This window comes from Ptychodera flava, unplaced genomic scaffold (assembly GCF_041260155.1).
Source record: "Ptychodera flava strain L36383 unplaced genomic scaffold, AS_Pfla_20210202 Scaffold_106__1_contigs__length_256847_pilon, whole genome shotgun sequence".
Lineage (NCBI taxonomy): Eukaryota > Metazoa > Hemichordata > Enteropneusta > Ptychoderidae > Ptychodera > Ptychodera flava.
Window position 1 is genome coordinate 227,377 of NW_027248288.1, and position 23,526 is coordinate 250,902.

A 23,526-nucleotide genomic window follows, 5' to 3' on the forward strand; every position below is an offset into this window, starting at 1 on the left:
TTTGAACAAAGTTATATTCGACTATCGTGTCACTCATTAATGGACGGTTTAGAGTTAGGCATCATACGGACATTTAAGCAGTACCGTCCGAAAGACAAGTTTGTGCCCTGAACTTCTCATAGGAAGAATATCAAACAAATGATTTCAAGTTCGAGTTAATAGCAAGGAAGGCGGATTTGGTCAATCTCAACAAAGTTTTTATTCACTTACTGATTTACTAGTTACGTTGCCACGTAGGAAACGTAAATTGACATGTTCATCAGGGTTGCAATTCCTAACATTTTTCGTTGAGATAGAGATACTTCTGACGTCATCTATTTCAGCGCTGACCGCAGAGGGACAGAAGGAACTTCAAGACTTGACATTGCGTGAGTCATATCAGCCAGGTAGGTCATATCGATGCTGCGATAGCGTTATCCAAGGATACTAGGCAATCATAATATGTAAAGGGTACATTCCACTTTATCAAACTTGTGCATGAATTCACACACATTTCATTGTCATGTAATCGTGAGGCATAGATACACTGTTGAGGTTGGAATGGCGCTCATTAATTTGTTAGGTATGAACAGCCAATGTTAAATGATAAGTTAACAAGACCTATTATGAAGAGAAAGGTCCCCAAAAACCCGATCACATAAAATGATATCATTACAGTATTGCCTTAACAATATGACAGATTTAAAATATCTAGCGAAAAAAAATTAATTCTTAATATTAATGGTCTATCTTATCTAAAAGAGCAAAGGTCTACGTGGCAATATTACATTGGAACGGATTCTGACAGATAGCTATCTTTCTCTCCAAGAATGCAAATATAAAAATTCTTACTTCAGCTATTTTTAAATGTCTTAAAAACTTCTAGGTAATGAGAAATCAATGCAAGTCAATGAAGAACAAGAAATCTGTAAACAAAAAAAACAAACGAACGAACAAACAGGACCATAATAGAATATGGCATAGCGTAAGATGGGGCGATACAGGATCGCTTGTATAACAATGGGAACGATTATGATATGATATGATATCATATCATATGATATCATATCATATCATATCATATCATATCATATCATATCATATCAGATCAGATCAGATCAGATCAGATCTTTGTATAACTCATCCTGTTTCATATTAGACACTATAGTACAATATAATACAATAGAAAATATTACAACAGAAGAGCCTTTATTATCCATTTTTGAAGATGTAGTTCACATACTCAAACCAAAAGACAACGAATCACAAATTCTGTTCTAATATCTGAAAAAGTACGTCGTCAAAAAACGACGTAAATTTATTGCCGACATGAGAAAAGACACTACTGCTGATGTAGTCCACTGCTGTCATGAAGAACGAACGAATTTACGCTTGGCTATCCGTCTGTTGCTTTGTCTATTTGTACGATAGAGTTGCTTTTTCAGCAACACCACAAATAACGGTCATTCTGTTCGATCACTGACTGGCACACTATCTTGTTTTATCTGATGAAGTCACTTTGCCGAACATGTCAATGTGCGTTATTGGTCCAAGGGTGTTTCAATGTGTGTGTTGGCGCTACGCCAGTAGGGTAAAGGTTTGCCTACCACAACCTTACAGATATCTAGTCAATAATACTGGTGTCACCTTTGCTCCAAAGGCCGAAGTTTTCTTTCATTTAAATGAGAACAAGCTAAAGGCTATCTTTGATAGATCTCATCTAATGAACTTGTGTAAGCACGCAATATCTAATGTTTAACTTTTGTACCCTCCCTGTATACATAAATTGGACTCGTAGTGCAAAGTAGGTGGTGAATAAGGTTCAAGCATGGGTCATTCGATCATCGTCCATTGTGATCCTTTTAAACATGTCTTTTGGCTTACCTGTGGTCATCAAACTTTTCGTTAACCAGTTCACCCCGATTCCCTGTAAGCAGGTTCACACTGGGCATTGATAGCATTTGGATAGGCTGACTTATGGCGGTGAGAGGTTGTGGCTAATTTATTCCCTATACAGTTGGATATATAAGCGATGGATACGGTGATTGAATTAAAGTTTACAGCATCACATTATCGAAAGTGAGATATCATGGTGCTATGTACATCAACGTTCTCGACAAGCAATGTATAATTATTGATAATTGTATGTTCAATCCTATTTCAATCCATATTCAGTGTTGTTACCGACAGTGAAACGGTATTTAACGCAATACTGCTAAATTAATTACTAAATCTATGGGATAAACATATTTTGACATTTCCTTGTTAATCAGGTTGTTTTTGTTGTATAAAGAATGGCTTCTCCCGTTGAGTGTTCTAATCAACGTTACCTTATGTACATGTGAATGGCTTCGGCGATATGGCCCTTCTGTTAGCACTGATATCCCCTTGTACCGCGTTCTGACATACTTGGCGTACTTTTTGCACGTACCAAATCGTCGTTTGCATTTGATCTCATCTAAAACGTGACTTCCAGTATGCGATTTATAAAACATGACACTATCCAATTCTGACACTCCGAATTTGAAAACTTGGAATGTGTGATCCCATAACCCCTTTGTCCAATAGACGTCCAAGCATGTTTACCTAAGTTCACATCCATTCGTTTATTCCATTATCATTGTTAATCATTCTTTGGGATTTGACCTAATTTTCCATATTGCAACATGTTAGGTCTTGCTCTACAAAAGAATACCACTTTTTGTAATTAGCTCTTATTAAGCACAGTCTGTCAGTTCAGGGGTATAGATATATGCTATTTGTACTCTCATTTGCAGTGAACAGACTATTATGTGTTGAATTCAAAGATCATACCGTTCTACACATATGCACTTCTAACCACTCTAATTTAGTGAAGTACATTCATACCAACAACAAAGCATATATTGATGCAAACATATAACTAATTTTGTATTCATTCGGAAAAAAAATTATTGTTAGCTTTCCAAGAGACACCCTGTGTAAAATGTCAATATCATATATGTTGCACACACATAAAATTATAATCACCCTAACATAGTCAAGTACGTTCAAATCAATAATGTAGCAGATTTAAATACACAAATTAAGCTAATCTTGTAAGGTGGAAAATTCTTATTTTGAATGATATTATATAGAAATGTCTTGTAAAAAGTGTTCACTTTCAATCATAGTTCTCTAGTCAAGTATAATTACCTTTGAAGTTAGATATGGAATTCGTCGAGCGTCATACGTGTACTTTTAGCCTCATTTGCTCTTGCTTTGAATGCGGGCGAATGCATATAATACATCGCATATCATATACTGTAACACTGTATATATTATATGGATAATTAGATGAATGTACACACACCAGAAGAGTGTAATCAGTGCAATTTATTATGTACACATTTAGCTATTAAACCTACTAGATATAAAAATTCACATATTGTGGTATAGCTATTATAATTCGTTTTATTGTAAACGTTTCTAAAATCTTTAAACAAAGAGAAAATTTCACATAATGAATCCCAGGCTTAATTTGCAAAACAAGGCACTCTCTATCTGGAGGTTTGTATAATATTTACCATTTCCTATTCCCTCCTCAACTTACCCCTCATATAACTGAAGGCTCCGTACATACGCATGATAGCACAGGCAAGATCGTGTCTGCCCGTTGCTCATGACGGCAAAATTGATTACATCTCAACAACATCACATTCATTAACACAAATCGTGATCTTGTCTTTGCATTATTACTTAATCATAATCTATGTTAAGTGAGATATATTGCTAATTTGTAATTACCTTCTATATGCAAAATTGGATGGAATACTTAGTGTATTTCGAACGGGATGTGATAATATATCTTTGTTTTTAGCACTTTTCTCAGAGTATAAGTTGTAATGCATTCACAGCTACATGAACTGGACTTTTGTAGTTGTTCAGCGACAAAGAAAAACACGGTGATTCTTTCGCTGTAATTTGTTTATGGTCATACAATCAGGATGATAACCTTAAAAACTATGTTCTTACACATGGGCTATGTTATCAATTTAATTGGCTAGAGCGTGCAAAAATTAGATTGATTATTGCGTTCTGAAGAGCATATGATAATCTTTTTCGGTTTTAACACCTTTATGTCAGAGTATTCGTTATAATGCAACCACAGCGGGATGAACCAAGCCAGTCGCATGTACCAGGGCAGCAATCATACACATCTCTAAGTCAGCAATTGCAGGGGACAATAAGGAATGATACAAGACCAGGCTTTGCCAAACGAACCATCACTGGACTTAGTTTGTGTCAACTTCTTCTAGGTGGTATTGCCGTGGCTTTGGGAATAACAGCAATATTTATTGGATGTTTTGATTCAACCATCGCTTGTGGAATATGGTGTGGCGCATTCGTAAGTGATGCATTTTTATCTTAATTTCATGTAAAGAAAAAATACCGCTTCACGGCGATTCTTGACGCCACACAATCTTGTAATGCTTGGCTTTCCTATAGATAATTTTGACTCAATTTTAAACTTGCTGAGAATATTAAATTTCCGTCTTGTCGTTAGCAAACAAAATACTCTCCCTTGGAGCAAAGAGAGAATAGATGTACTTCCACTGGCGAATGTCTGTCAATATCGGAACCGTGCTTCTATGAAATAAGAAAACTTTGCATGGTGATTCTATTTCTATTCCTAATTATGAAAGAACTATTCAAAAGTTTAGGAAAACAATATAAGTTATGTTAAAAATAGAAATGCTTTTCTGAAAACTTCAATTAAAGAACCAAACAAACAGGTTTACTTACCATTAAGGAAAATAATATAAATATAATTATGTTTAATACTTGTTTCCGATATGCACATGCGTATTATATGACGGTAATTGAGTCATTATAGGCGATGCAAATACTGTACTTTCCTTTCCTGTATTGAATATTATCATAGGGCGTGTATTGAATACTCTGATTCACGTACCTTTAAATTGTTTTGCAACTCACATATATGACCATGGAGCAAAGATGGAGATCTGCAATGCGCTAGAAACATTTTCGGGGAAATTAAATACAAATAAGATAAATAAATTATCGAGCTTAATTTTTGTACTCCTCTAATTTTAAGGGGAACGTAAGGAGTAGGAATGAGTTTGGTAATGTTCTTATTAATAGTGGCTCATCAATCCCTTAATTTTCCAGTTCTTGGTCAGCGGTGTATTTGGACTTTTCGCTGCATTGACAAAGGCTAATGGATTGGTGAGTTATCCTAATAATAGAAATGCTTCCCTGAAAACATTAATAAAACAACCAAACAAATAGGTTTACTTACCATTAAGGCTAGTTGATTAAGTTTTATGAAATCCATCATTACAGTACTTAATTTTCAAATTTACAGCACATTTTTGTTTCCGGGTCAGCCCCCTTAAAATCTGGTGTTTAGTGTCTAGTTTAATGATGTTAAATGAAAAACGTTGTGCCTGTTATCGGCCAGGTGACGGATAATCGAAAGATGATAATCAATACATTCTTTCATAAATTCGGTTTTAATCAATCTGTGCGGTCGGTCGAGTCCGCTAACTCTAACTTTTAGAATGCGTGAATTAAACGAAATTCACTCTGGATCAAAATCTATACATGTATATACGAAAACCCTCCTCAATTTGCAATGGCAATGTAAAACAATACTTTGTCAGCTACTTATGTCGTGTATTAATAATGATTTAGCCAAGAAGGAATAATTTTCAAAAACTGACATCCGTTTATTCATCATTGCAGATTATAGCGTCAATGATTCTTTCGGCAGTGTCAGCATCTCTGTTTGCGCCTGTACTTTTGCTCATGAGCGTATTTATGATATACGAGGATCATTACTGGTACTTCCCTGATGTAAGTATTTACACAAACCGAGGTGACATGACACACCTACATATATGGGGGGGGGGGTAGTGATAACCCTGCTGCACATTAACAAGTCTTGAAAAGTGGCCTCTATATGAGACAACAGTGGAAATTATCCCGAGGCATTTTAATTTTCTCTAATACTCGACTTTATCTCTGACTTGGAGCTAGAATGACGTCTGATAAATTATCATAATTGATGCCTTTCTCATTAACATCGAAATGAAAAATGAAAGAGAGAAAAAGGCTTTACTTCATCACAAGTAAAGTAATGGAGATGGTGACAATTAAAACCAGACTAGAAATCAAATAAAGACAAGTAAAAGTATGTCTTATCAGAAGTATCTTAATTGAAATAGCTCTAGCGAGTGGGCATGCCTTTAACGCTTTGCGATTCCAAATGCGCCCGATTTGATATGCCACCGTGACAGTAAGTGGAATCAACATAGCGTTCGATACACGTCACACCGAACACAGGGGTAACTTTATTCGTAATGCTACTTTCTGTACATCTTTTGTTGTAACACGTGGGGACTTTTTGAAAGATTTCAACGACTACCAATTCTAGTAAATTAATGGCAATTAATTTGACGGCCATTAGATGCGCGTGTCTGTCGATGGGAAACAATGCAAGTTATAATTCACAGTTTGTGAAGTTACACTATCATATTTCAGCAACGCACTGTCGAGTGTATTCATATCAAAACATTTGTAAACATGAGTACAGTAGCATTATGTGGGAGTTTTTTTGTCATGACGTTTCTTATACTTAAAAATTCTCCTGTACCTATAGTTGTACTAACTTAAAATGTGTAGCTTTCTTTCCAAAGATTTAAGAATTAAAAAATAAAAAGTTCTTAGTCAGTTTTTTATGTATATCTTATCAAACGTTCCCTCTTGTGTTGATGATATCTAATATTGAATAGTTTTTTTTTTCATGATCATATTCGGTTACTACCTCACACGGCAAATGAACTATTACTAATGACTTTAATACTCTCTTACACTACATAGATCGGTCAAGTTGTCTTAGACTCTTTCTTGATGATTGTAGCCGTCGCAGAAAACGTCATTGCTGTAATCTCATCAGCTTTCTGTTGTAGAGCTGTCTTTCATAACCAACTTCTTAGCGTAAGTTATTTTTCAATATTAACGGAAATATAGAATCTCTTGTGACATCACTACACATCCACTTTGTACAGACTGAGATTAAGCTGTTTGCTCCCGCATTTCATTTTATTGAGAATGACCTACTGGTCTCTTGGTGCCTGTTTCAGTATATCAAAACATTAAATCTGTTTTTAAATGGCATCCCCAAATTCCTGGTCCTTGCACAGACGTTTTTGTCATTGGCTATTTGCATGGCATTAATCCTGCGCTCGCCCTCTGAAAGTTATATTAACTTGTTCAGTCTATTTTGACATACGGCTAACGAAAAAATGCGACGGTCCTCAGCCCCCCTTAATGGCATTAATACTCACTACTTGCACAATGCTAGTCTTTCTATGAATGCGCTGTTTTTCTTTCTTACATGAGCCAATGGAAGCCTGATTTGTCTTTGTGTTTATCGTACGTGCACAAGTTTGTTTTTTTTCCGAGCGGGTAATACCAAACGTCGTCCGGATCCACTGTATATTTTATTCAACGTTTTAGTTACATTTATGTTATACCTTTTTGTGCAAAATTTTACCGAACTTCCTTAAATCCATGCTTTCATCTTGAAATTCAAACGTTATTTGGCCTACATACTTCTCGCAAGTATTATTTATGATCTTTTATGTACATATATTCAAATGATTTTCTCTGATTTCGATAAAGATTCCTGGTAATGTTAAAACTATTGCACAGCCACTCCACCACGTATTGTGATTATTTTGTCTGTGTGTACGCGGATGTGTGATAGTGAGTGTACGAGCGTGAGTGCTTCATGAACTCTACAACGTGTGGAGCGGTCGCAGTCAGAAAAATGTAACAACTTAGCCCGGTTATTGAACCACGCTTTTTTTAGAGTGGGGATTTGGCCGAGCGGTTCTGTCTGTTGCTTCTTCGCTAGTTGGCTGGATGCCGTATGTTGTGAGTTTTCACTCGATTGAAAACACCATATTGTAATATTTTGATTGCTTATCCTAAACCAAATCTAAGTAATCGATCCTGGACTGTCTCTAGTTGCTATACTAATTTGAAATAATATTATTCCTTTATAGTTGTTGAATGGTACGTTTCCCTATGGTGTTCCCAATGAGAGACGGAATATTCAACAGGAAGATCCCATGGAAAGAATGGGGCTAATTAATAATCCATGGGTCGTGTCGTCTAGCATCCAGCATGAACAGCAAAGAACAGGTGAGGCTACATAGTAAAGATTAGAAAGTAACTCACGTTATTTGGATATAGAACTTGATGATTATGCAAATGGAACATCTAGATCTTATCTTGGAAGCGCGCACAACGATGTACAAAACAACGACAAATTTCTCTACAAAAATGATCATGACTGTTGACAAGATTTTATTTTTCTTTTTTGTGTTGTGATTTGTTTGCTCAAAGAGTTTTGACAAATTTAATGCACTTTGCTAACAGGTCATATCGGATCAACACGAGGTGCGGTCTGTACCAATGCACCTTGCGCCATTCCCTATTACCAGGAGGTCCCAGGATACCAACAAAGGACAGGCTGTACCTATTTGCACCGGCCCCAGCAGATGTTTCACTATCAACAACAGCCTTCGTTTGGACAACCGCAACATGTACACCAACCACTGTCGCAGCCACAAATTAATCAACAGCAGCATACTGAATCAGGCAAATTACAGAGACCCGGGCCACTGCAGCAGCAATCGCAGGTGCTGCTCACTCCACAGTCCGAGGTCCAGGAGCACCAACAGTATCAAGGAAATGACATCACCAACGTAGAGGGCGCAGGCGTAAATTCTGACGGCAACGAAGCTGCCTCCGCCGCTCCAGCTGAGTACTGTGTCAACGATGATATGAGATCTCCTTTAGTGGAGAACGAAGCTTAGACACAACATTTCCGCGCTCTGACTCTTGATCAATAAATGTTTCTACTGTGATCATGTGGCTATAAATATGGCTGATCTAGACAATGCAGATTCTCGGATCAGTGCATCTAACGTGTTATGATCCACATGACAATCAATTTGGTCATTGAAGTCAACATAGAAAATGAACAGAAAATAGAAACGCAAGAAAATGTACTCAGACTCTTATAATGTTACAATTAACACGATTGGAACTAATTTAGGATAATTGGATGGTGAAGTAATGTCGATATAATCTGTAAATGTAAGGTCATCTGAAGTTCTTTTTTAAGTTACACTCTTGTTTTTATGAGCAATTTGTAATATTGCGACATTTAGCTATATGGCACCTAACACTTTTGAGAAATTTGAAAAATATGAAAATCCAATTATCCCAAATTAGTTCCAATCGTGTTCAATTTTAAGTGATTTAAAACTTGAAAGCAATAGTCACTTTAAATTTAGTTCTCATGGTATTCCTTTGCAGAAGTTCCAAGCTTGCTCATAGCGTTATTGCTAAACAGTGGCTTCTATATCCATAAATGTGAGGTAATTTACACTACTCTAATCTTTAACTTCGCACGGCGATTTTTGAGTTTTTTAAACAATGAGAAAGAGTAATGATAGTGTTAACTTAAGGTAGAACTTAGAAGGCGCCTCTGGGACAGACATTATTACTCTCCAACGTTTTCAATTCGGCTTCGATTAACCACTTGTGGGGGATTATTTTTAGGCTTTGATAGTAAGTCAAGTTTTCACCGGCTTAGTTTTGTTTAACTCATGATTTTTATTTGCTGACCATGGGTCAGCTGCTTCTGTAAAACCAAAGAGTTGAACGGTGACCCCGATTTTTATTCCTTGCATTAAAAGAGAATGGTTGAAAGTTTGCTGAAAGAGAATTTGAGTGAAAGTTTAAGTCTGTGTACTTAAACTGCTAAGACTCTCATATTCTTATGGGTAATATTATCCGATGATAACACTCTACGTGTTTAAGCAAAGCGCTAAATAGATATTGCTACGACTGAGCAGATCATCCCACAACAGCATTTATATCCTCATGTTAAATTCACCCCTTTTTCATGTCGTTGATGAAGAAGTGGAACCACTCTTCACCAGTTACTTTCCTCAAATTTATTTTCATGGTTGTTTGACACGATTATCTCGCACTAATGTCACCGATGCTATGGAACATTTCATGTTGTTAGCATTCAACAATGAAGCGATTGTTTTAACATCTGCAGTGTATTTTTGCGATACAAGTAGCTTCAAATATGAGACTTGTATGAAACAAACTTTATAATAACTTTTTAAAGAAAGTGTCAGTACTACAAAAAGTCGTTATAACTGCGTGGCTGTCTGGCGTCATTTGCTTATCGGGTGTCGCGCTTTTGGTCACGTGAGGCGATATCAGTTTAAAATTGCCCACATTCTCAAAATTCATGAACTTCGCTTTAATTACCTATGAAGTACCTGTTAGACCTTGAACTCGAGATATGGAATATTGATCTCTCTCCACGGAAGCCTACTCTCAGACGACAGCCTATAAATACTTGAATTACTGAGTAGAACATGTCATTAGATGTTTAATCTATTTGTTAAGCATTTGCTGTCATGTCAACTCTCAAAGAATATAGCGATGCCATCATCATTTGCAACTATAATATTGTTGACATAGAAACAGCGTCGGGTTTAGAATCACGTGAACTGTGTTAATTACTGAGCGAGATCTATTTATGGAATAATGAAATGGGCTTTGAGATTTTTTTTGAAAAAACGTTTCGTCATTTATTTTTAGAACTTGAGACAATACGTTTACAGATGTGGTATTGCATACATGCAGTTGACTTTGGATGTAAGCTATAAAATTAAGACAATACTCTGCAGTACACTCACATTAACTCACCGGATAATTTACAGGAGCTTAAGTCAGCTTAAATTGAGCAATGGATTGTTTATATAAATGAGATCGAAAAATATGTTTGCTAGCTGCCTTTTTAGAATATGCCGTATTCTTTATCACATGACACTCTCGGCCTTCAATCAGGCATACCTGTTACAGTTATTAAAATATTTATGAAATCCAACTTTAGCAAACTTTAAGAAGAATGAAAAAAGAAATTAAAATCTGATTTTGTATCTTTTCCTCTTGTTATAGACTGGTATAGCAAACCTTATATAAGTCACATGTTTAATGGATTGAGAAATGTGACGACGCTTATCCAATGATCTGACACAGTGTAATGTTTTTATCTGTAGCATTCAACTTATAATGATGATAGTCTTTAAAAAATAAAAAATAAAATTGTGACTGTAACTAATTAAATTCTTCGCATTGAAAGAAACAAATCTCATGATTAATTTTTCATTGCACAGAGAGAGAGAGAGAGAGAGAGAGAGAGAGAGAGAGAGAGAGAGAGAGAGAGAGAGAGAGAGAGAGAGGGACAGAGAGACAGACTGACACAGAGAGCCAGAGCTAAACCTGAAAACACTTCACAATCATCCAAATCAACAGACTTTGACGAGATGTTGTTATTTAGTTATTTAGATTTTAACTTCTAAGTTCTTTTTATACGAGTGTGTTTCGATAACTGGTATCGTTTACTCCGAATAGGAGAAAATACAAGCGAAAAGAAGAATACTGGTTGGTTTGTTATTAAAATTAGTGCACATGCACTCAGTTTTGTTAACAACATAAAGAGGTATCCTGTAGCTGCGATGCGGAAGCAATTACGTCAGTGTTACAACAATGTATGTACCTTTACGTAATCTCATTTGAAGATGCCACCATAGCAAAGTTCAAAACTTTTGAAATTGTCCTACAAATTTGTTTCTATTTTTGAAAAAAAAGATGACTTAAATAATTATTACCTCAATACCCGTCCACCGTGACATATTTAGTTGTGTCGTTTTCTTTGAATTGGCTCGTCATTGCCCTCGAATGTTTCTAGGCACGTCCACCTGCACGAATATCACGTTGCACAAAGTGCCACGACCTGCTTCGCAAAGCTCGTTAATTATCAACTTTTACAGAATAAACGACGTTTTCCGTCCACACACGCAAGCTCTCCCTTCTCTTCTCCCTCCAATCCATCCATAAATATATGATACAAAAATATATGCATAATACGTACATTCAAACAATCCTTCTGTGTAAGTGTCATCTGTTAACATGTTTCGGTAACATACATGATAATTGAGGTTACAATTCGTTTTCAGGGCTACAACTCTGTACCTCCTTATCAACGGTCTCTGAAATGTCACCGGCGACACCAGACGCGGCTATGCTGACATCGATACAAGTTGGGCTGTCCGCAGTGTTCGTAGGCAGTCCGTCCATTTGAACTAAGACTGGCTGTGTAGAGTTTTGCCGTTTACAGCAGTATAATTTCCACAATTTTCTCTTGATGGCGCGTTTTAGGTCTCTGTTTCCATACGAGTACACAATAGGGTTAATCAAGGCGGACAGGTAAGCAAAAATGCTCAGGTGGAGATGAAGGTGATATGTGCGAGCGATGCCATCTTCATCCAAGTTATCCCAGTGAAATGCTATTTTGCGTATCTCACAGACGATAGCAAAGGGCAGCCAAAATATGTAGGTGATTATGACCAACACGAATAAAGTTTTCGTAATTCGAAAGTTTTTACGCTGGTTGCGATTAATGGTCGGTTCATTCTGGTCAGCGGAGACTGTTGTTGCTTCTATTCTCTTCATTTGTCGGTTAGCAGCGGCCAGAGTGATGCAGAAAATCACGGAGACGAAAGTCAAGGTCGGAATAATCACTACGAATATTACAACCATGCTGTATTCGACCGTTGTGATGAGAACCGGTTCGCAACGAATCAATTCAGTTTCGTCGTCGATGTTGTTCCAGCCCATAGCTGGCGCAAAACCGTAGAGAACGGCAAAGATCCACTGAGTGGCGATGATTATGGCCGTGAACTTTCCAGTGACGATTGATTGGTATCTTAGAGGCCATTTAATCGCCACGCAACGGTCTACTGTCAAACCTTGTTGTGGAAAAAAGAAGTAGAAAACCATTAGAACAGAACGTTGTTTCGCTAAGCATTATTGAACAAGAATTTGATGTGAGTATCTGTGAGTCACATAGGCCTCTGACATTTCTTCAAACATTTCTTCGTCACGGTTTTTAAAAAAGTTTGAGGATATTTTAACACGATTGGAATTAATTTGAGATAATTGGATGATGAAGTAATGTCGGTTTAATCTACAGATGTAACCTCACCTGCTTTTATTTCTGAGTAATGTAATATTGCAACATTCAGCTATAGGGCACATGACACTTTTGAGAAATTTGTAAGATATGAAGATCCAATTATCCCAAATTAGTTCCAATCGTGTTAAATGCATCCAATCAAGCGCTGTCTTCAGCTTTCAATGACAGAGAAGTGGCAATTAATGTGTTGTGACGTTTCAAGAATGTTTCTTTGCCAAGATCAATGAATTCGTTGAGCTTAAGCACCTTGGAGGGGGTTAATAAGCTAAGGTTGTTGAGCCTGATTGGTCTTTTTCGGAATTCGAAATATAGATTAAAGTTACAAGCAGCGTTGACGGGGCCTGAGTAAGTGAGATCATAAGAGAACCAATTTCAATAAAACTAAGTGTCTGTAGCATAGTAACAGGTCGCATGATGTTTTGCTAAAAAAAAACAAAAGGAAAAAAATACGAGCTTCACCGATTGCTGTTGATGAGATATCTGACACTGGGTCAAAGGTTATCAAAGGAAAAAAGTAGGTATCATATATGTCCTCGTCCTTGTTGTTCATCTAAAGCAAATCTATGAGTGCTGTTGGATAGCATTGCACTATATATGTTATAACTAATGAGGCAACTGAATAAAAATTAATGAGGTTGCGTAATGATCATTGTCATACAATTTAGGTGGGAAACTTGTGCCACTTATATATTAATACAAAAGCTGCAACTGTTTTGGATGATACGACACCTGAGGGTAGGTTAAGTAGCACAAAAGGTCATTCCAAAATTTAGGAATATATAAAGTAACAAACATGTCCATGTGCAAGAAAAACAACTTCTGGCGCTACCGGTTAGCCTAGAAGACGATTGGAACTAATTTTGGGATAATTGGATGGTGAAATATGTCGATTTAATCTGAAATGTAAGCTCATCTATTTTTTTTAAGATACACACTTGTTTTTATGAGTTGTTTGTAATATAGCAACATTCAGCAATGGGGCACCTAAAACTTTGAGAAATTTGAAAAATATGAAGATCCAATTATCCCAAATTAGTTCCGATCGTGTTCTAGATGTAGGTATACCCATGATTGGTGTGGTAAGTAGCCGTGTAAGAGAAAACCTCAAACGTGCCTCATTCAACTTAACACTAAAATTGTGCCCCTTTAAGTTGCGAGGCAAACGAAAGTAGGTCACAGGTCATCCTAAAATTTGGGAATATGTTTGGTTCCATGTAGCTGGTTAATGATTTAAGCCTGCTGACACTAACCCGTTTGGAAGTTGGCATCTCAATTATTAAATATTAAATACTTTGGCGCCAAAATGTTTGTACGTCTTTCACGTGACTCCTCAGCTGTACATTGTCATATATACATAGCTTCATTTTGCAAACTAACACACTTGTCCTCATGGTGGGTTTCTATGAAAGATAAATATCTATGATAAATATCTTAGGATTGAAGGCACAGATAACATGAAAGACAGATTGAGCACAATGCTGACTTCAATAACTGACATTATACAGAATATTCTTTGAAATTGTTGGATATGTTGTCAGTGAAGTTACGTTTCGAGCTGTTGTCATCGCCACCATCATGAAGACCAAGTATCTTAAGATATCTGTGCATCTACTAATCTATATTAACGTGATAATACAGAGCTGCATAATTGACATCAGACCCATAACATAATGGAAAGGGGTATAGCTTACCTATTAGGTTTACGATGGATGCGATACCCACTGAGTTTGATAAAGACAGGCCGATCATACAGAACACTTTAGACGTCGAAATGTGTGGATCAAAAATGCAAATAATATCAAATGGAATGATCACGGCTCCGATGAACAGATCTGCCAACAGACAGACTACAGAAGAACCAGTTAGTCGGAATACGCAACGACTTCAACGAAACCGCGGTTCCAGTAACTATGAAATTTACCGGAACGATAAAAAAGCCAAGATGATATAGATGACGCTAGCAACTTTCTCCAGCATTGAGTTTTCTCTGCCATCCAGCGATGAGTCGAAATGGGCTTCCATTTTCCGTCATTTTCTTGTTGGAAATGTGTTACCATAAAACCTGCTTCAATGTGTATCCACGTGCAAGTAATCCATATCCCCTTGTTTAATCATTGCCTTCAATATTGATTTGCTTGTCACATGAGGGTTGCCTTCTCCACATCAACATCGGAATGAAGAGAGCTCGTTTTGCTAGTTGGCTCAGTAAATAAAACAATCCAGGAACTATATCAACTACTTTAATACGAGTCCCGTCTGCTTCATGATAATACATACCTCGATATAGGTTCTTGATAATCTTAAGTTTTCTCTTAATAGGATGATTTAAAGCATTCTCTTTTATACATGATCAAGAATATCGGGACAAAATGCACAACAGATGCAAAATAGACCGATAGCTGAATTTTAAAACTGCACGTCAGAAATGTCTATTGGGTGCATTCCACCTCAAAATGGAGGTGGAGTAGTACGGTGTCAGTCTCATATAGCGCCACCACTGCAGGGACAGTGACAGAAGACCCAATAGAGATGACGCATCCCTTTTCTCTAAGACAAGTCCACATATTGTTTGACAACTATGTTCATAGCCAACAGCAATTGTGAATCATAAGTGGCTAAATAACTGTATTTGCATTGCAGCAAATCGGAAATAATTCATATCGGCTTTTCTATGTCATCGCCGTGAGGATTCGCTAATAAGAAACATAAACAGGATTAAGAGATGGACTGTTATGTGAAAAGATTAAAGCTACAAATGAATTTACGATGACGCAAAAACAGTTCTACTTATAAAACTGTGTCATTTACAAGTTCATGCCGTCAGTTTCTCTGTCCGATTTAACACCTTTGTCATAATAGTATGACATGTGTGATCTTTGATAAAGGAAATAAAACCTTAAATGACATAGCCAAATACATAAATTCATTATGGTCATGCACAAAACAAGCTGGTGATTCAAAACAGGTAATTTATCTGTGTTCTAGTACAGCGGTACATCGACATGACGAGAAATGAATTGCTATTGATGGACATATTGCAAAAACATGTTTCTAGAATTCATTGCATGTGATAAGACATCGAAGCATAAGCAATGATAATGGTGCCTAACGATACAGAAATGTCAATTTCAACAGGAAAGCACGGCTGAGTAATGTTACATTTCTCCAATTGCTAATTCACCATTAGATACCATTGATGTTTGCGTTACCAAGAGATCTGATCTGATCCACTGTTCCATAGTTCCAAAGTTTTACCAAGTTGAAACAAGAGCTTGCATAATTCAATTTTAATCATAATTATATTAAACAGAATAAACAAAACTGTGCCACTAAACCTAGAAATTACAAATATTTATTTTGCTGACAGATGTTATGATTTTGTCCAATGTGAGCCCGGTCCTGTTTAATTCACTCTGCGAGAGTTAAATAGGACATGCACAGAAATGGAACGAAAAAAATTTGCAGAGTAAGAGTGCATGTGTTATTTAGTCCGTCATAATTGACGAAAATCCATTTTGACGACAACAGTTCCATGTAGAAAAATCGCCACGCCATTTTATCCAAACAAGGAAATGTCTCCGCTTGGACCGTTATGATCGCTGAATCACATCAGTGTGTTTGTGATGTACGTCTCCTTAGCAACCTGAGAGATTGGAGCAGTTTAAATTATCGTATTTAGTTTTCAATTCGCACATTCCTTAGTCGTAGTTTAGATTGAAGCCTTGATAAGGTCTTGTAGACGTCATCTTAGAAAACAAACACAAAATCCAAAACAAAGAACATATGACAAGACTGGCACGTAAAGTTCATTGAAATAAATTTATTACGATTAATCTAAGAAATAAATGCCAAAGAATCTTTGATGTGTATTAATATTGAACATTTTAATAGCCACTAATGAGTCTATCGTTTGTGAATTAAAATCATTAATGCACAAGTGGACAGTTTTCTCATCATTGTCATAGCTTTGGCATCGATGATCAGGAATGCTCAAGTTATGACACAGTGTCTCCGTTTTCTCTGAGTCGATATTTGGTTCTCTGTCTCTGTCTGTCTGAATGTCTGTCTGTCTGTCTGTCTATCTACATTTTCTCCCCACCCACCACTCCAACACAGCGTCATCATACCTACTTGCATATTCTGCAAGCTTTGTTAATCATTTCTTACCAAGAACCTGTCATAATTTTAATAGATATTTAAACCAGAGTATGCTGATGTTTATAAATCTGTCGTCATTCCATGGATACAGGATGAAAAGTGTCGTTGTAGTTATTCGTCATTCTGCCAAGGGTGGCCAGAAATGAGAATGCAAACGCACGACTCAGAGTTAATACAGGACCAAACCTGCTATGAAACTAGTTAATGTATGAAAGCCATCGAAACTTGAAGCATGCAAGCAACAGATAGATAACCAGTACGTATGATTGTGCCTTTTACGTAATGATGTACATTTCGTTATAATGAAAGCAGCATAATCATTTTCCTTCAAGAATTGACTCAGAGAAAACAATTGGGGTTTCATTTAGGATTAGCGAGAAATAAAAAATACTGACATTTGAAATTCAAAACATCTGCCACTTTTTGTTTACTCTGAGAAAGACAGGTTATTGATTGATTGATTTTCCTAAAAAGAGAAAATATGGATAGCAGTGAAGATCACAAAAATATCCGTCGTAAGTTGATGTCTTTAGATAAAACAATCATCCAAACGGACCAACAGCCAGAAGACAGTCGTAAGATTCCATACACAAACTTAATCAACGACTATTATGCAAATGGGCTGTTATATGATACAAGGATGGCTGTAATGTACAGATTACCACAGGATGGCTAATGAACTGTATGACGTCACATGTCAAAGGTCAGTCCGGAACTTTCATTTTCTTGTCATAGAGCTCCTGGAATGCAGCATTTTCAGCCACAGTAAAGTGGCTCTCCCAATCTCCGACGACACCTACAGTTCCAAAGAAACAACCTTTTGTTTTACCACAAGTTCAGTTTAACATCCCCGCCCCAATAGGCAATTCCGAGACGATGCATGGTCAAAATTGATGGCAAATAACTGGCTGAGACTATGCAACAATGCATCCTAGATGGAACTATATAGACGTATCAAATAATGATGATAGTATTTCCTTAGCTTATGGATTGCAAACAAATGATCAAGTTTCTAAAATGCCATTACCTTTTCTTATGAATGCACCTCTCCTCAGGTCAAATACGCCAGTGTGTAGAGACATGTTGACGGTTGGTTTTTCTTCATATTTTCAAAACTACAGTGTTCGAGAATATTTGTCGTCTCCTCTTCTGATAAGTCCTTCTCCAAAAACGATGACAACGTCTTCACTGCAGCTCGGGGATTCTTGTGAGAAAATATACAAAATCGTGGATTTATCATGTATTATATACGTCTATACGTCAGGAACATGTGGAGTTTCATCGTACAGTAAATTTTGGAAGCAGTGGACCTGAAGAACCACACAATTGACGCAGATTCCAATAACTTTTGGCGCTATGAGACGCTATTTATCTTTTGACCTCACGGTATTGTCATAAAACACTGGGAAAGAGAAAAACGGATTCACTCTTTTCATGGCACATAGTGACCTATGACAAGTAAAAAAGCGTTGAATTTAGCTGATATTATTCTGCTAAACTATAATTTCATCACAGTGCACTGCAATGAGCGCGCTGAAAATTCGCGTAGAGGACACGCCGAACACGTTCTCAGTCTGCACCCTCTTATGCAGTGTATGACAGGTCATTCTGAAAAAGCTGTACTCCAGACCTATCTTCCAATATGCGACTATTTGCAAAATAACGGCATTTATTTACTCGTACACCGTACGACTTGATGGTCCTCGACGCTACGTGTTTCGGACAATACCTCCGTTGTCCTAAATTGGTGAGCCTCGATCGAAGTGTGACATCATTGCATCTTAGCGAAAAAGAAGTATGACGCCTTCTATAGTTTACAGTATATTTTTACAGGGGTTAAATTAAAATGAAACCATTTCATATTCTGGACACAAAGACACTACTTACTCTTTTCATGTCTTCATATTTCAAGAAGCAAAAGTTTTTCTCATCTTTGTGCTTCCACCATCCTAACACGTGATCGAACCAATCGCCATACGGCACTGCGTAAAGAAGAACACTGAGGCGATTGGTAAAGGGCTCATGATTTGGCAGATTTTAGGCTTTACCGACACCATTATGTGAGTCAGTGAAGTAATATATTGTATCAGTGTGTATGTTTGCATACTGACTGGACACACGAAGAGACAGGTGTAAGTATAATGGTAGTTCTGCATTATCCGGGCTAAGTTTTATTTCCGTGAATGTTATATCACAGTAGGAACAAAATTTCATTTTTTACATATAGCGAGTTAAGTAGGAGAAGCAGCAGGCAAAGAATTCAATAATGAGCTATATACATTATATCTGTTAGTGGCCGGTATTTTCGATACTTGCCACTGTTTAAATCTACATGAATTCCCATTTCCAAAGTACAAAAATATGACAATAACCGGATTTCATTTTCAGGCTGGAAACGTGCATTGTATCTAAAACTACTGCGATTGATAGCAAGCCAAACTTACATTGTTTGTCAACGCACGCTTTGTAGAATTCTGACCAAGACTTGTCGTAGTAACCATGAAACCAATTATTCATATGAAAGTAGTAATATGATACATAGGTGTCTTTCGGATTCCTCAGAACATATACAATCTGAAAGATACAACATATAGATAGTGTTTCTCAACGGACTATTGCAAAGTCGCGCCGTACAATAGGCCCAGTAAATCCCAATGTTTATACCGATTATGTAATGGCTGAAGAAGTGTTATAAGCAGTGGAAATGACAACCTATATTTTGTTGGTGTCAATTATTGATGAGACCACTTCATCTGCGCCGACCAAGCGGCGTTTCTTGTACAGGGACTAAACTAGGCTGACAACATCAAGTCAGATATACCAACTGACCATCTCTTTGGCGCACTCAACAAAGGTAAAAAGACAAGATTTCATAACATAACAGTGCCAGATTTTGGAATCGTGCGCACTATCAACAAACTAACGACTCCTCCGGCATTACCTTGCTTAGCGCCTACACGTTCCCCGCGGCAGTGACATTGGTACCAGTGAGAAAACTGTGAAATCAAAGTTCATTTGAATATTGAAGACATTCAAAACATTGCACTACCTTACACTTCTTTTTCAGAGGTTTTTCTGGAAAGAAATTACACGGCAAATGGGACTTGATTAGGCGTGGTGACGTCACTGAGTTCAAATACTTCATTCCGTCTGATGCCATGAGAGTCGCTCGATAATTTCTCATTGTTTTCTGCGCACCTTTTGGCAGCAGCCAAAATATCAGTCGATAGATAATCAGAAAGAAGAATTTCATCCTGTAATAAAAGGGAACGAAAATCAGCAAACAACTATGACATCCCATAGTTCGACTGAATGTGAACAATATTTTGACTAGTTGTCGTTTAAAACAAGTTGTAAATATTCCTACGAGGGTCAATGCAACCTTGGATCTCATATTCACCAACCTTAGCCATTTGTATAATCCCCCCTTTTCTGTTGGTCCATTGGTTCTTCAGACCATTCAATGGTGGCGATGAAATCTTGTCAAATTTTGAAAATTCCGATAAAAAAGGTAAATATCCGACCCATGAAAGATTCAAGTAAAAGGGAATTTGCGCAATGGATCATTAATAATGATTGGTCTGATGTTTTACAAAAGCCTTCTTGTGAGGAAAAATTTAATTCGTTTGCAACCTCTGTTTCCACAGCAATTGATAAATTTTTCCCCCCAAAGCCCCTGCGTTTTTCCAGTTCTGATAAACCATTCATAACTGCCTCGATTAAGTATATGATAAGATGCCGCCAGAAGGCTTTTAGAAACCAAAAGTCGACATTGTATAGATACTGGGAAATAAGGTAAATCGGGCAATTCACACAAACAGACAGAATTACTTTGCTGAGAAGATTAAGTCTGCATCTGCAAATAGTAAACAGTGGTGGAATGAAGTTAACAGGATATGTGGTCGTAGGAGAAATGGTACCATCCCAGAAATTGAGGTTAGCGGCGAATGTTTAAGTGGTGTTAATCTAGCCAATGCTATCAACAATCATTTTGTTAATATAACAAAGGACTATGTTCCCTTAAACTATGATGAGCTTATTCGTAATCTCCCAAATAGTAATTCCCTTCCGATTGTTACATACAATGGTATTGTCAACTTTTTAAAATCATTACCCTGTGCCAAAGCTAGTGGCCCTGACCAAATTTCAAATAAATTGTTGAAGGAATTTGCACATGAATTTGCTGTTCCCCTTGTTGATATCTTTAATTATTCCTTTCAAGAAGGTCAAGTTCCATCAAAACTTAAGGAGGCCATTGTAATTCCTCTAGCTAAAAACAACCACCCTGCTTCCTTTGATGATTTTCGGCCGATTTCTCTTACCAACAGTGTGGCCAAGGTAATGGAGAGTTTGATTGAAAAATGGATCAAACAGGAAGTAAAGGATAAGATAAAAAAAAACGCAATTTGCAGGTGCTAAGAAATCGTCCTCAACAACTGCCTTGATAGATATGATACAGACTTGGCTCGAGCAACTGGAAAGTCAAAGAAATATGGTTAGAATTTGTTACCTTGATTTCAGTAAAGCCTTCGATAAGATTGACCACAACATACTTCTTCACAAATTATCAAAATTCGGTATAAATAGTAACATAATTAAATGGACAGCACATTTCTTGTATAATAGATCTCAAAGGGTGAAGATTGGTGATAGCTTTTCTTCCTGGCAAACAATACGTGCAGGTGTTCCACAGGGAACAAAATTGGGCCCAATTCTATTTATGCTCATGATTAATGACATTCCTGATTGTATTGGGGGATCAAACTTTATATTCATGGATGACACCACGGTGTCAGAATGTGTTCATTCCAGTACTCCTACTAATTCGCAGATGCAGACAACATTATCACACATTGACCAGTGGGCTTCAGTTAATAATATGAAACTAACAAACCCAAAAAAATGTAAAGAAATGAGGCTATTTTTTGGTAAGGTACCTCCTCCTTTTCCGCCATTGTTACTAGGCAACAGTGTCTTAGAAATCAAAGAGAATTTTAAATCTCTTGGGTTAATCATAAATAACAAACTAAAATGGGATAACCATGTTGATGATATGGTCAAAAAATCCTCACAAAGGTTGCACATTCTCCGTGTTTTGTGCAGATTTGGGGCTACAGCTCATGAGCTTAAACAAATTTATATCTCATTGGTTAGATCAACCTTAGAATATGCCTGTACTGTTTGGCAAGGTGGTCTCACTGAAAAGAATAGATCAACGATTGAAAGAATCCAGAAGAGAGCACTACGAATTATTTATCCATTTTTGTCTTACAGTGAATCACTTTCTCTATTACAGCTAGACACACTCGAAACTAGACGTCAGAAAATTTGTAAAAAGTTTGCTGAGGAAATCATAAAACCAGACCATAAACTAAATTATCATATTCCCCTAAATCAGGTCACGGATATTCGACAAGGAACAAAAGCTTGGTTAACTTTAAAATCCGCACAAAACGTAAAGAATCAAGCCCAGTAGTCTACTGCATTAAACTACTCCAGAGTTCATGATTCTCTGTCCTGTGTTGAGCTGTTGTGAATGTTGGTTTTGTCAAATTTCTGTTGTGTCTATTTTGATGTCTTGTCGTCGTTGTTGTTTTTTAATTTTTCAAATTCCTTTAGGGGTTTTTGGTGCTCGTTTTTGAAATTACCAGTTGATGTCTTGCTTCCTTAGGAGGTCTTTTCTTGTAGTTTTTTTAGTGATGTACTGTAAATTTTTTTTGACTGTTTTGTAAACTCATTTTATTTGACCATTTTGGGTCACAATTTGAGTATTAATAAACCATAATTATTATTATCCCACAGACACACAAATACATGAACAACTTTATATCCCGACAGTGTACAAGCATTTAGTTTTCTCTGTTTGCGTGCATATATTCACACAGCTAGGATAAATGCCCGGCACATTCACTGCCATACACATGCTACAATGATAGATGAATTTCCATGTATCAGGTTTTCACAGGTCATGCAGTCAATGATATGAGAACGTACTATATCATCAACTGTACTACATTGCTGTGGGAGTCTTTTATGACAACAGGATAGCCTTACAGCTTGCTGGCTTTATGGTACTCATTAGGTACTTTATTGTAAAAGTTGTGAACTTGTATGAAAAATTGCAGGCAGGCAGACAGACTGTACTGAAAGGGACATGAGCTGTAATTATTATCCTATTTTTCAGTATTGTGCCTATGTATATCAACTACCCTGTATAACCTTATCTGTATGTCATGCTGAAATTTCCAGTATTCTTGTTGTCAACA

General features: G+C 36.9%; 3 protein-coding genes across 3 annotated transcripts; 1 reads left to right on the forward strand and 2 right to left on the reverse strand.

Annotated features, from left to right (window-relative positions):
• Window positions 1-288: 288 nt before the first annotated feature.
• Window positions 289-11,163, forward strand: LOC139126598 (uncharacterized). Its single transcript, XM_070692661.1, has 7 exons — window positions 289-386; window positions 4,257-4,345; window positions 5,131-5,187; window positions 5,707-5,817; window positions 6,844-6,960; window positions 8,034-8,172; window positions 8,410-11,163. Exons 4-7 carry the CDS (start codon window positions 5,719-5,721, stop codon window positions 8,847-8,849), a joined length of 795 nt encoding a protein of 264 aa, XP_070548762.1. The 5' UTR covers window positions 289-386; window positions 4,257-4,345; window positions 5,131-5,187; window positions 5,707-5,718; the 3' UTR covers window positions 8,850-11,163.
• Window positions 11,164-12,066: 903 nt separating this feature from the next.
• Window positions 12,067-12,906, reverse strand: LOC139126609 (adenosine receptor A1-like). The gene has a single exon (XM_070692666.1). It carries the CDS (start codon window positions 12,904-12,906, stop codon window positions 12,067-12,069), a length of 840 nt encoding a protein of 279 aa, XP_070548767.1.
• A 5,043-nt stretch (window positions 12,907-17,949) lies between these two features.
• Window positions 17,950-20,510, reverse strand: LOC139126611 (sulfotransferase 1 family member D1-like). Its single transcript, XM_070692667.1, has 5 exons — window positions 20,310-20,510; window positions 19,705-19,834; window positions 19,148-19,242; window positions 18,288-18,464; window positions 17,950-18,056 (listed from the first exon to the last, which is right to left on the reverse strand). Exons 1-4 carry the CDS (start codon window positions 20,442-20,444, stop codon window positions 18,312-18,314), a joined length of 513 nt encoding a protein of 170 aa, XP_070548768.1. The 5' UTR covers window positions 20,445-20,510; the 3' UTR covers window positions 17,950-18,056; window positions 18,288-18,311.
• Window positions 20,511-23,526: the final 3,016 nt, after the last annotated feature.